The sequence below is a fragment of the Eleutherodactylus coqui genome, chromosome 8 (assembly GCF_035609145.1).
Source record: "Eleutherodactylus coqui strain aEleCoq1 chromosome 8, aEleCoq1.hap1, whole genome shotgun sequence".
Lineage (NCBI taxonomy): Eukaryota > Metazoa > Chordata > Amphibia > Anura > Eleutherodactylidae > Eleutherodactylus > Eleutherodactylus coqui.
Genome location: NC_089844.1, coordinates 148,819,677 through 148,833,966, shown reverse-complemented (window position 1 = coordinate 148,833,966; position 14,290 = coordinate 148,819,677). Strand labels below are relative to the sequence as shown.

The window sequence follows — 14,290 nt, the reverse complement described above, 5'->3', positions numbered from 1 at the left end:
CATATACCTGTCATATGCAGCTGGTGCAAGCGATGGTAAACCAAGGCAGCCTCCCTGCAGCTCTTGCGCACATCATCTTTTAGCTGGTGATCTCTACGGAAGCCCCCAGCCCGTCCAGCCAGCCAGCGGCCCACCCACAGTCGCTGTAATACATAGCGGATGATGCTCCATGTAAGGCTGCAGCAAAGATCGAAGTTGGAGGTGGGAAGGGGTCTCCCTAGAGCTTTTAGGGCTTTCCAGAGATGAAGTGAAGCCTGAGCAAAGTCACCCTAGAGGAAGGAGAGACAAGATGTTATCCTTGGAGTCTATGTGACCTTTCTTGATAGGACATGGCGGCAGCCCTTTAATCAGTGTCAGTATGCAAAGCCGAAAAAAAGACCAATTCAGCCCATTATCCCCCCAATGTTGATCCAGAGGAAGAAAAAAAATCCCAATGAGGTTCCTTTGAGTCACACCACCCTCTCTGCTGTGATCGTGTAACCATTGCCATGTGGATCATAGCAAGGCCCCATCACTGTGAAGCCCTAACCTAAACCTGTGACTTACAAAGACATCTTGATAAAGAACTGTATAATCAAACTTCTGCAATTTTCTAATATTTTGCCTTTCCGTTCTTCATTACGTTGCAAGATCTCTCTTTGCTGCCAGTGAATGGGAGCATCCTGAGGATGGAAACCTATTACAGCAGGGAGCTCTTTAGGGTGCACTCGCACATAGCGGATTTGCTGCGGATCTTCCACAGCTTAAAGAAAAAAATCTACAGCAAATCTGCTGCAAAATGTGGGGATTTCTTATGGAAACATGCAACATGCATTGGACGATGCACAGACACCTGCCTGCATGCGCTATTCTCATCCATGAGAAATGACGAGAAAAGGGCATTGAGAAATACATGAACAGCACGTGGATCCATTATACACCCGTCTGAATAAGCCCTTAGGATATGTTCAGACGGGTTTGCAACAGAAAATCCACAATAGCAAAATCCTCACCAAATAGTGCAAGTTTTGTAGCAAATTTCACCCTTTGCAAAGTGTGAAATCCACATCAAGCAATTGACATGCTGCAAAACCTACACCAATGGGCACAGATTTTGCTACAGACTTCATGTTTTGCATTGTAAATGGTGAAATCCAGAACAAACAATCAACATGCCACTTCTGATGTGGATGCCACATAGATGCACGTGGATGAAATTCCACACGTCATTTACGCTACGTGTGAAGATACCCTAAAGAGTCACTCAGCTCTGTAAGTAGAACATGACCAGGATTGGCTGTCAGTCTCTGAAGAATGTTTCTATTCACTGACAGAAAGCAGGTAAGGATTTGAAACCAAGTGTATCAGAAAGTTTCAAACTCCCACTGATTGCTATGGGAGTGCATGCGCACATCCAGCAGTCCGGCTGCACGGTCCACGATGACTTTCGGGAGTGACAGTGCTGGATAAGAACAAGAAATACCTCCCCGGACTCCAGGGAACCTGCTGTATGAGCACTAGAACTTAGCTCATGGTGCTCAGACCTGGTGACAGGTTCCCTTTCATTGCAAGCTTCCCCATGATGTCAGCCCTTAGTCCAGGTTCATCTTACCCGAGACAAATCGACATCAGCTTGTTTCCGATGACACCAGAACATGACAGAGGATTCAGAGTGCAGGCGGGTGACGGGTTCCCCATAGATGAAGAGTCGGATGAACACAGCCAAGACAATGATGAGGTTTATGGGCCAGAGAAGAGTAGACGGACTGAACCAACTCAACCATGAAGACGTCTCTGCAAGAAGCGAAGGGTCTCATATAGAGTGTTCTACCATCATGCCGTACCTCAAACCCTCCAGGACGTATAGAATTTACCTGAGCCCACTTCCAGCATACTTCTTCCACTACCATGATAAGTGGAACTTCCAGAGGCCTCGTGACTTGTAGATCCTCCCATCAAGAAGGACAAGGGATTGAAGGAGAGACAAAGGAAGACAAAAACACAGAGCGCCATACGGGAGCGGTCCAGCATTCCGGAACTGGGAGGAGAGGGGGTCTCCTGCTTGACTTGTACCTGTGTATAGAGGACTAGTGAGCTCTCTGTTGGGCAATGTCAGTTACACCCTATATAAGTATACCCAAGTCCCATATGTGCTACTAACAGATTACCCAACACCGGCCCCTCCATCACCCTTCATTACGGTTACCTTGGACTCATCACTGAAGGGGCTGTCCGGTTCCGAGTCACTGTTACACTGAGACAGGGGACTGCCGGTATGAGATGGGGAACCAACGTCTGATGGAGGTGGAGTTAGGACGTCCATCATTTCCGCTTTCATGCCGTCCATATTGACCGTAGTGCCAGCAACAAGATCTTTTAGGGTATCTGCAATGGAATAAGCAAAGTATTACTAAAAAAGAAGGTGCCAACCTAGTACTGCTGAGAGGGTGGGCACTTGGTGGCGTGACGTGATGCAAGCAATCATATGCCACTCCACAGTTCAATAAATGGCTGCTTAGGCGCTGTATGAGCGACCGGTGTATTCGGAATCAGCCAAATATGGACTGCCATAAACTCATATATGATAAGTACCCCCTCCCCAATGCATGGGACAAAGTTTTTCTCACTGTTTTTCTGAGCCGCCATTTTCAGCATCATGTTCTCCTGTTTCAGCTTCACATTGCTTTGCTGCAGATAGCGAATGTAGTCAATGGCCTTCTTCAATATGGCGGATTTATTCAGCTAGAAACACAGAAGGCAGAACTGAGATCGACATCCTCCGATAATCACCATTTACCGAGATCTACATCGTTTGCAATGTCTGCTGTCACTTCTGTATGTACAATGTCACGTACCTTGGCCTCCGTTCCAACCATGAGGTCTTTGAGTTCAATGATCTTGTCATTGATAGACGATCTGTAGCGCTTTTCTATGGCATTGTGTGCGGTACGTTTCTCCCCCTTACAGTTCAGCATAGCCATCTTGCCGTTGGCGTTTAAACGGTTAATTGGCAGCTTGTCGGTATCCATCATCACCGGGACGGTGGTTAAGATGGTCCCACTGCTCACCAGGGTCTAAAACCAGAAACAAAACCGTTCATGAAAGTAGCAGTGATACTACGATAGTTACTTATACCTATCACTGCAGGCCGGGTCTCCACTAGGTGGCGCCTTTCTACATCACTTAAACTGCAGATTCATCACTTAAACTTTTTGATTCATGTCATATTTGCCCCAAAATGTGCAACTTTTACCTTTTCTTGCCACTTTAGAAGTTTTGCATGAAAAGGAGATGTCTCCCACGGCCCATCAGACTTACTTTAATTTAGGTCAGTTTCAGACAAGCGTACTGTAACAGGTCTGTAATATGGATGCATATTATGGACGGGTTTCAAATGACGTTACAACCACATGTCATCAGTATTTGCCTCTGTATATTTTACTTTCTCGTGGGCAAATACTGATCAATGCCCAATAGAAAATTATAGCAATATGGAGGCAAATACGCAAAAAACGGGCATGAAAAATACAGCTAAGCACGGACCAAATCTGGAGATAAACTATGCTCATCTGAAAGCGGCCTATGGAGCAGAGATTTGGGATTCTGTAAGCTGGGCAGGCACCCCAAGAATTAGGTTTTAGAGATGAGCAAGCGTACTCGCTAAGGCAAACTACTCGAGCGAGTAGTGCCTTATGCGCGTACCTGCCCGCTCGTCTCAAAAGATTTGTGTGCCAGCGGGGAAGATCTCTCTCTCACTCTCTCCCCCCGCTCTCCCCCGCCGGCACCTGAATCTTTCCACATGTAAAGTAAAAAACTGATACGGATTCTCTACTGTAAGTGTATTGTAACTCTAGCCTACGGTTTTGCTGTGGATACACTGCGGAAATTCCGCAACGTGTGAACGTACCCTACAGGGGTTTTTCCACTAAATGTATTTCCCCCTTATCCACAGGACATTGGATAAATGTCTGACCGCTGGTATCCCCAGCTATCCCAAGACCGGTGCATCTGAATGCCCTGTGTTAATGTAGCAGCGGTGCACACGTTCGACAGCTATTCCATTCACTTCTATGGACAGGCAGCAATCAATGCACTTAGCAATGTCCCTCTGTTCTTGAGAAGTGAATAGTGTCAGTCAAGCATGTGCAGAGCTGCGCCTTTCACAGGAGCACCTGGGCTCCCAGCGTTCTGACATTTATGTATTTCCTGTGGATAGGCAATAAATATCTTTATTGGGAAAACCCCTCTAAAACGTTAAAATTCTGTTTTGCCTGGTGTACCCCACTCCGTTTGCAAAAGTGTTTCCATACCTGCAGTTGCATCCCCCTCCTCCATATCTAGTTTACTTGGGATGAATTTTTGGGTGCCCGCTGCAGGCATGGAAAGAGGCACTTGGGTAAGGCTAGTAGAATACATAGCGTAATAATATTTTTTTTCAATTCCCCCTCTGCTTCAGAGCGGGGTTGCGTATGAATTGGAGTGGCAGACCCGCTATTACAAACATCAGTGAGACCTGCAGAATGTTACCAGTACGGCCGTGGACATGAGGCCTTACTTTGGTGCCACTCACCTGCAGCGGAGTGGTCTGTATGGTGGTGGTGGTCGGAGTGGTTTTGACTCCAGTCATTCCTGTTGTGTCGGTCTTCACGGCAGTAAGTAGCAGAGACTCAGCTTTGATGAAATGAGGCTGGAGCAGAACCTGTCAAGAGAGGGCAACTCGGTAATAATATCCACAGACCATCAGCCAAAGGGCGGACAGATGTCAGGACGGCTCACTCACCGGGACCTGCTGGATTTGTGAGGCTATGGCAGCTGTACTGGTGGTCAAGAATTGGGGAGAGAGGCTCTGGGTATTGATAGTCATGGGTTGCTGGATTTGGGGTGTAGAGTGCACCTGCAGCATTTGGCCAGCCGTAGTCTGCAGGACTGGGGCCTGGGTCACTATATTTTGAAGCGGCTGGCTTACAACACTTTGCAAGGGTTGACTTGCAATACTCTGCAGTGGCGGGCCTGAGATGTTCGGCAAAGGCTGACTTGGAGTAGACTGCTGAGACGGAAGACTTTGTGCTACTGCAAAATAAGGAGTTTACTGAAGTTATAGAGAAAGTCACATTGATGATGCATTTTACCTACAAGTGTATCCATCACCCTGGGATTACCTGTATAAGAGACCTGCTCTGCATATCCGGTCACAGGCTGAGTGTTATAATGAGGTTGCATGGGTGTCACCAAGTTCTTCCCAAAAGTCATACTTGGCATCTGTTGCTGCACCGATACCGGTTGTAGTTTGCTCTGAGAGTGCTGTGTAGAGGGGCAGGTCTGCATGGGCTCATCCTTCAACAGGCTCCGTGCCCCAAGTTTCAGCTGCTGGGCGAGATTGTCCTGTGATTGGGCCACAGTAGGTGGGCTTTGGAAACTGGTCGTGGAATGGTTGAACATCTTCATGGGGGTTGAGTTTGTAGGTGCAGCCAGCAATCCCTCCAATGAGCTGAGCGCTGCGCCTCCAGCAAGGTCCACATTAGGGACAACATCCTGCGTGGTGGTACTAACCGGTCCGAAGGAGCCATCAAAAAACCCAGGGAAGTCATTGTCTTGGTTGTGAATGAGCTGAAGCATATCTGGAGAGAGAAAGAAGAAATGCAAAGGTTAATCTAGATCTATAACCTTCACTTCATAGGATTCTTGCTGCAATGGAGGTGGCAGTTTTGTGGAATATGGAGACTATTATGTCCATGTGACCAAATGGAACCAACTGTTGCTGGGTACTGATACGATCAACGCGCTCAGTTCTACTATACTGAATGATCACTACATTGGGGACAGCTGACTTCTTGTGATCAGTGACGCGGTCCTAATGATGGCAGTGTCACAATCTACTCAGATAATGTGCTGACCTCTCCTCTGTGCAGCAGAAGGTAACATTTGGCAGTCATGGGTAAACATGGCGACTTGAGGGACTTTGCCCGTGGGCAGATAGTTGGTGCCCGGAGGTGTGGCGCCAGTATTTCTGAAACAGTCGCACTTGTTGGCTGTTCCCGAACCAGTGTATCAGGAGTGTACCAAGACTGGATGAACCATGGACAGCGGCAGACCACATGTGGTAGATCCTCGAGGTGAGTGTTGAGTGGCATGTCTGGTATTTCAGCAACTACGTGCCACAGTGGACCAACTGACCCAGCAGTACAACAGCGGGAAAGTTAAAAAAAATTTACACAATGACTATGCAGTGCACCTTGTGTCGACTGGGCTTTAATAGACAAAAACTGACAAAGGTGCCCCTTTCAACCCTGTGTCATCGCCAACAGTGCTTCGCATGGACCAAGGAAAGACGTCAATGGACATTGGACACATGGTAGAACGTCAACTAGAAAGAGAAATCTCATTTACTGCTGAACTATACGGATGGCCAGGTCTGAATCTGGTGTAAACAGCATGAAGCTGTATCCCATGGATGCACCGTTGGGAGTTGCAAATGCCAGTGGTGGCAATGGTGTCATGGCCTGAGGGAGCATTTTCCTGGCATGGCCTAAGGCTGCTGGTCATCATGCTACAGTCTTTGAATGGTGAACGCTACAAGTACCTGTTAGTTGACCATCTGCATCCATACCTTCAGGAAGTTTTCGCCCATCACAGTGCCATCTTTCATCAGAACAGCTTCAGGTCATCGAGCTCGGATCACTAGCGGGTGGTGGGAGGAACATGACAATGAATTCTCCACACTTCCTTGGTCCCAAACTCACCGGACTGTAACCCCATTGATTATGTTTGGGATAAGCTGCAAAGGGCTTTGAGATCTGCTCCTACTTATCTTAAAATGTGCCCCAAGTGATGGAGCTGCTGCAATGGGCATGGGTCAACTTGAGCATTGAGGATGTTTGCCACCTTGTGGAATCTGTTCCCCAATGTCTGAAAGCTGCGCTCACCCCAAAAGGTGGACCAACCCGTTATTGAGTAGGTGCTCCTTATGCAGTGATCGTGAAGTGTATAAAGATGGTAGTTTACTTGGCTTCCATAGATAAGAAGGAGATAAGCAGATTGCAGACACTTCTGGCACTACTTTTCCTGGACATCCTAATGTCTCTCCTCAGGAGAAACAAGGAATCATAATAGAATGGTAGAGTTGGAAGGGACCTCCAGGGTCATCAGGTCCGACCCCCTGCTCAAAGCTGGTCCCCTACTGATTTGCACAGGATGATGCAATTCCCTTAATTAAAGCCTTGTTCCACTATCATTGTCAGTATTTATTTGAATGTGATGTTCTCCGGATTATCAGGAATTCTTAAATACTGGTAGAAACCTACGACATGAATGTATTCTTCTTAGATGCTTGCTGCCACTTGTGCCATCATGACCTTGCTGCCACCGCGCCCCATTGCTAGGTTTACCTTGGCTCTGAAAACCTAAAAGTCCAGTACCTCACTACTGGTCCATTCCCTACTAATCAGGCATTGGGACTATTAGCTGCCCAAATAAAAACAGTTATCTCTACACACATAATATTACTATAACAGTAGACTGCGGCCTTAGATCAAAATCTAGTCCAGGCAACCAGAGCAGTTGCCCATAGCAACCAATCAGATCACAGCTTTCATTTTCAAACCAGCACTTTCAAAAGAAGAGCTATCTGATTGGTTGCAATGGAAAAATACCTGAAAAGTCTAATTAGGGTACTATTGACAAGAAAGGGACTAAGGTCCCTGACCTACTGACTGCAATCCCTGCTAGCCATCATAAACCGCTCCTGCAGTCATAACGATTCTGCCGTCACACGGCTAAATGTCTGACCGTTGTCTATGTGTATAGCATCCCTCACTCTCCACCTCGCCATACAGTGCACATCCCCAGCCCCCCATACCGTGCACATCTCCACCCCGCCATACCGTGCACATCTCCACCCCGCCATACCGTGCCCATCTCCACCCCGCCATACCGTGCCCATCCCCAGCCCCCCATACCGTGCACATCTCCACCCCGCCATACCGTGCACATCTCCACCCCACCATACCGTGCCCATCTCCACCCCACCATACCGTGCCCATCCCCAGCCCCCCATACCGTGCACATCTCCACCCCGCCATACTGTGCACATCTCCACCCCACCATACCGTGCACATCTCCACCCCACCATACCGTGCCCATCTCCACTCCACCATACCGTGCCCATCTCCACCCCACCATACCGTGCCCATCTCCACCCCACCATACCGTGCCCATCTCCACCCCGCCATACCGTGCACATCTCCACCCCGCCATACCGTGCACATCTCCACCCCGCCATACCGTGCCCATCTCCACCCCACCATACCGTGCCCATCTCCACCCCACCATACCGTGCCCATCCCCAGCCCCCCATACCGTGCACATCTCCACCCCGCCATACTGTGCACATCTCCACCCCACCATACCGTGCACATCTCCACCCCACCATACCGTGCACATCTCCATTCCCTTTACCTTCTGTATGACCCCATTACTTGTAGTCTGTAAGCTCGTTAGAGCCGGACCCGCACCCCTATTGTCTCCATCAATTGATTACTATGTAACCGTGGTTCTGTATTGTTTGTACTTCTGTCTTTCTGTATCCCCCTGTCTATGTAAGCGCTGCGGAATATGTTGGCGCTATACAAATAAAGATTATCATCATTATAAGAGGAGATAAACCATTTATTTCTTATTAAGCGATTACAACAAAGCATCCATCTTTTGTAGGATCAATGTGATCTCTTGTATACAGGCAAAAGCAGAAGGTGAGGCCTCAATGCAAAACCTGTAACGAGTCCCCTCATCTAACAATTATAATACAGGTATCTCCTTGTATATGGCAGGGAGATCTCTGACCACTCCTGAAGCTTCAAGCCACGGGTGCGACAGCTATACTGCTATATCCAGTTCGCAATTAAAGGGCCAGTCTGGCAAAAACACATTTTTCCATCACTGCTCCCCTCACCCGATTGTCTGTTCCCCTCTGTATACTGTAGCCATTTCCATGCAGTACAGCCTCCTGTTTGAAACGTATCAGGCACCATCTTAATGCTACTTTCATATCAATTCCATGATGCATCAGCACAGCATTAGCTAGAAGCTACACCATTTCTGCCTGCTGAGGGGTCAGTTTAACTATCATTACATTCTGTATTCACCTAAATAAGCTATGGGCCATAAGTATACAGACAGGAAGATGAGCTGTGATCTCCTGTATTACACCTGTGTGACAGGAGTGTCCGTATCCTCATTCTAAGCTGTTTTTGTGGTAGGTGCATACAAACAGCATCACGCAGACCGAAAATTTGACTAGAAAATGAATCCATAACCACAAGTAAATCTGAGCTGGTCAGAATTGAGATCACATGATCATCCAAGGAAAAAGAGGACGAGAGTCTTAGTCAGAAGGAATAACTAATGAAGGTAATACAAGCCCACTTATATATACCAGAGGGATTGCTATATGACGAAAAAACAAAAAATATTGATTGGAGTGGCCCTTTAATAGGTACGACAATTACAGATATAATATTTGCACCCGTGCTTATAGTACGAGCACTCAAACTTATAAACTGCCAACAACACTGTAACAAAAAGCTGCATAAATGATCCATAATAAGCATAAAGTATATCCCATAATAAGGTATAACAACGTGGTACTAAAGGGCGTAGGGTCGATCTTGAGGCTGCATGCAGAGCACCAAATTCACACATATATGTACAAGTAATAAGAAGTGAAATTATGTTTTTTTAATAAAAATAATGGCATGGCAAAAAAAACATTTTTCACGTTTTTTTCCATTTTTTTTTCCCTTTTTTTTTTTTTAAACCTTTTAACTGCCAAGCAAACCAAGGTATGGGTGCTAAAAGCTACAAACACTCTGAAGAGGATTCTGTACCTTCATAAGTGCACTCCATGGGCACGCTGGACAAGGGGAGAACAGCCGGGCTCCCCGAATTCCCTGAGCCTCCCCTTTCCAGACACCTAAAAGAGATGCTTCCCTAAATGCTGCTGCAGTTCTGCTAGCTCTTAAGATTTGAGTCCCCTACATGCATCTCTTGCTTTTTCTATTTTCCCACACCCTCCTCTTCCTCCTCCTGCTTGTGCAGCAGCTCCACCTCCTGTGGATGGAGTTATGGGGAAAGTAGAATGAATCAGAGCTGTGAGATGAGGTGACTGCGAAGGGCCAATCAGGGAAAGATATAAGAAGCAGCCCAGCCTGGCCATAGACTAAGGAGGAACAGCCTTGTCTCTGAAGGTTACTAGCGTTCACCGATACACAGGGTTATTATAGGACATTCCCATTACTACAAGTCACCTACACACAAGCATTGTGCAAGGCCACGACATTCCGCCATTGTCTCCTGCACTTATAGCACATTCCTGAAGGATTTAGACCTATTACGATCTGTAGCGGAGCTGCAGGTAGTTTGCAATTTAGTCCAATCCCTATTTAAAGGTTAATTCTGAAAAATTAAAAAAATGTAACTTAGCCTAGAATGTTCTTTTACTCCAACTTTACCCTTGATGTATACGACAGCAAGGCACAAGTACGTAAGAGTTCGCCTCCTTTGGGCGCCCATTTGTGTCATGCACCACCCTCGTTGTATATCACATATACTGCAAATATCACGTTTGCTCCACCAGCCCTCCCGTTGAGTGACATCACTCTATGGGTGCAGAAGAGCAATGCCACCACCTGCCAGCAGCGTCCATTACTAGCGGATGACTCCCTACTAAATGTGACATGTCCCTTTAAATGACAACATCGGCTCTGGCCTCTCTGTATATAGTTTATGCAATATTTAGAGTAGCAGGGGTCAGCGTCTACCGCTATACTAGTCTGACCCCTGGGAAGGAGTCATTACCCTGATATTTGCTTTCCACTGTTTTTAGATGCAATATTTATTTTGACAGTACTGTGCACCAATTTTGAAGATGGGCTGTGAGGCAAGAGCTGGGGAGTCAGATTTGGTTGTCATCTAGCTGTTCCTGAAATGGATAGAACCATGAAATCTCACGATTGGCGCTTCCCTGTATGTAAATTATCCCTGTGACCCCAAATGGCATCATGAAATCATGTAATAAGTTTTCCGTGGATCAGTTTTAGTGTGAGTAATCCACCCTACAATGGAAAATCCAGCAATCAGAGCAACTTCCAACGAGGCCGGGTCATCAGTACTAGACGGGCCGGGATTTCACTGCCAACCTTATGGGGTTTTCTCATATAACGATGTGGAGAGTATAGTGAGAATGGTGTGATTGAGGATAAATATTAAGTGGAATGGGATCCTCTGAATGGAAACAACTCATCGCCAAAAGGGGTCAGAGGAGGATGTCAAGAATCATTCTAACCAACAGGCGCTGCACAGTCAGGAGCAGCCAAATACAACACTGGTGTCCAACTAACATGTTCGAATGCACAACTCGCTTCTCCTTAGCGCACATGGCTATTACAGCAGACGACCAGTTCCAGCACCATTGTGTCTAAGAGAAACAGAGAGGTGAGACTCCGGGGGGCAAAAGAGCACAAAACTTGTATCACTGAGCAGCGAAAAAACATCTCCTGGTCAGATGGATCCAGATTTCTGTTGCCCCGTGCTGATGGGAGGTCAGAATTCTGCACAAGCAGCATGAATCGATGACCCCTTCCTGTCAGCTGATCATAACATGTCAGCACCTCCATCTAATTTGTGACAACTACAAGAAGCTTCCTGTCCGCAGGGGCCGATATTCCTTCCGAATGATTACATCATCTAGTAGAATCTGCACCATGGTGAACTGTATAGTAAAATAAGAGTAGATGATATAACGCTGCATACTTAACTTTCATTATTGCTCTCATGGTGGCCATATTGGCAGACTCACACTATGGGGTTAAGCAGATTCCACTAAAAAACATTCAAAGAGCAAGACGGGATCAGCCATGTTGGATTTTTTGGACTCTTTTGTCCTTTCTGTGGATTTGCCCCACAGACATCGATGTTAGAGCCCAATGGCTCCTCTTCACATAAAGACTGTCGTCATTTGATCTGGGAGGCCCTGGTATAAATGTTGCATTGACACCTGGGAGTGACAAGTTGGTGGATGGAGGGGCATCCATACCATTATGCCTTGGGGCAACCAATTTGGAAGCAGTGTATGTTATTTTTCAACTCGGGGCCGGGGACTATTTACTAAAGCCATGTTTACAGACTTGACAGCCGGGCGAAGCCCCCTCTGGATTGTTCTAGCCAAGGACAGGGGACCTGGCTCGGCAAAGCCTTTGTGATGTGTACCTGAGATAAACAGGGGGCTTTGTGCGGCCCAAAGTCTCCCGCATCAGCACAAATGTACTCAATCAGGACATAAAAGAGCTGCATCAGACTGATCAGTCGTACAGATCACATGGTTGGCATCATACGTTGGAGCTGATACGGCAGCCATATTGGTTGTCCCCCAGCGTCCGCAGAAGCAGATAACTAAGAGGCCTTATACAATAGCCGGCTGTCAGTCCCTTAATCTCCCGACAGTCGTCCCGACAATCACTGCTCTAGTGCTCTTACACAGGAGCGATGATCGTTCAGTGGATGGAGGCAGAGCGGGTCAGAGATCTCTTCCGGCCGCCCGCCTCCATTGACAGTAAACGGGCAGCTAAACAACGGCCTGTCTACACGTGCCGATCGTCATCTGACTTTTTTTTACACCGCCTTAAAGTAACCACCGTACAATTGATGGAAAGGGAGTGGAGCCCCTACAACAGGACACGTGATAAATGTGTGACTGACCCCCAATCAAATGTTTGTTATGTCGTTAACCCAGCTAAAAACCCGAACTAATTACGACTTGAGAACGTTATATGGCTCAGGTCAGTCCCGACTGGAGCCTTTCCCACAAAATGGCTCATTCCTATACAAAGACTTGGCATCAAAGAGTCTAAACCAATAGTGTCGCCGGGCAACCAAGAACAGGCTATGACTGCGCAAAACATATATTTGCGCCTTCTGCAAATTTATTCAGGCGGCTATCATGGTGGAAGTCCATCTGCCTCCCCCCACCGCCATTCACATGCATTCGTCCTACACATATATTTATGCTTTTGCCCTACTGGTGAACCTTAGGAGTGACGGACACCGGATCAAGCGCCATTTGTTGGTGGACTGGAACATGAGCTACTGCGATGGCGGAAAATCTCTAGATGCCTGGGCGATAAAATAAGCTTTAAATTGGACCCGAGGCAAATAAGGTTACATAGGGTGCAGAAATGGCTGGCGGCTGTTCTCCTTGAAACGTAGAAATCTTAATAATTGATCATTTTATAAGCAGGACTATTACCCCCGCTGCGTTGAGGGCCAGCAGCAGAGAACACGGTATTGTTAACACACAGCTCAGCACTAGAACATTGACCGGCAGTAACCCTACGTGACGTCACATATGGGGAGGAACCTCAGCCAGCAGCCCTAGGAAGCTTTTAGGATTCCACATAGACAAGACGCACATGGGGAACCAGAAATACACCCTTTACAACCGCCAGACCCCCTCAACATTCTGCGTGCCACCATAGCCATACAGCTATTGTACCACTACAAGCCTCAGCATTGTCCATGTACTACTAACATGTGCCCAATGTCATTTAAAAATGTTTGCCCCATCACCCACACTCAAAATGTAAGAACACGGGTAACTATTACACCTGGGCAACAATTCTGCCAACCATTGGAATGAGTGAGTGCAACTTTGGTGCAATCTGACCAACCGTTGCACCCCATAGTAGTCTATAGAGATTTATAAGGCTGCCCGATAACGCACTGAAAATCTATGGGAAGGAAAATTAAGTCATTTCCCTATAATCTCACAGGAAAGTTACAATATGTGACTCAAAATGTGTTACATTCTTGCAAGCACCCAATAATCAATAGCCGAAGAATGCAATGAAGACCCCACAAAAGTCCAATCCCACCGCAGCACCCTACTCTTCTTGGTTGCCACCTGCCAATTAAGAAAGCCAGGGCACCTATTAAGCTGCATGGGTAACCTACCATCTATGTCGCTCAGCAAGGCGTTGTCTATGTCGCTGCTCTCGTGCAGAGACAGAGAGGGGTCCAGGTGGTCCAAGGAGCTCTCATCAAATGCAATGTTGTTCATCGTGATACTTTGTATTCCTCGTCTTCTTCTTAAAAAAAGGGTCTTCAAGATTTCTGTCCTGTGCCAGGCATGGGCATTATTTCAATAGAAGTCTTTGAAACTGACAGGTTGCAGGTAGGGGGTCTAATGTTAAAGCCCCCCCATCTCTACAACAAGCACCAAGGAAGTTCAGGCAAACTGTAGCTGCTTAGAGCTGGCAGAGGC

At 47.0% G+C, this 14,290-nt stretch overlaps 1 protein-coding gene across 3 annotated transcripts in view; it reads right to left on the bottom strand.

Moving 5' to 3' along the window:
• SREBF1 (sterol regulatory element binding transcription factor 1) overlaps positions 1-14,290 on the bottom strand; it is a 33,318-nt gene extending 19,028 nt beyond the window's left edge. For 2 of the 3 annotated variants that reach the window (XM_066576679.1, XM_066576681.1), the window contains exons 1-10: positions 13,981-14,290; positions 5,139-5,597; positions 4,760-5,049; positions 4,550-4,678; positions 2,835-3,053; positions 2,607-2,721; positions 2,186-2,364; positions 1,854-2,052; positions 1,592-1,773; positions 8-269 (exon numbers count right to left, since the gene is read on the bottom strand). In XM_066576679.1, the coding sequence (XP_066432776.1) occupies positions 8-269; positions 1,592-1,773; positions 1,854-2,052; positions 2,186-2,364; positions 2,607-2,721; positions 2,835-3,053; positions 4,550-4,678; positions 4,760-5,049; positions 5,139-5,597; positions 13,981-14,086 (2,140 nt within the window). In that variant the 5' untranslated portion in view covers positions 14,087-14,290. Of the gene's footprint in view, positions 1-7; positions 270-1,591; positions 1,774-1,853; positions 2,053-2,185; positions 2,365-2,606; positions 2,722-2,834; positions 3,054-4,549; positions 4,679-4,759; positions 5,050-5,138; positions 5,598-9,860; positions 10,023-13,980 lie in introns of those variants that run through there. The other variant, XM_066576680.1, reaches the window with a different exon arrangement.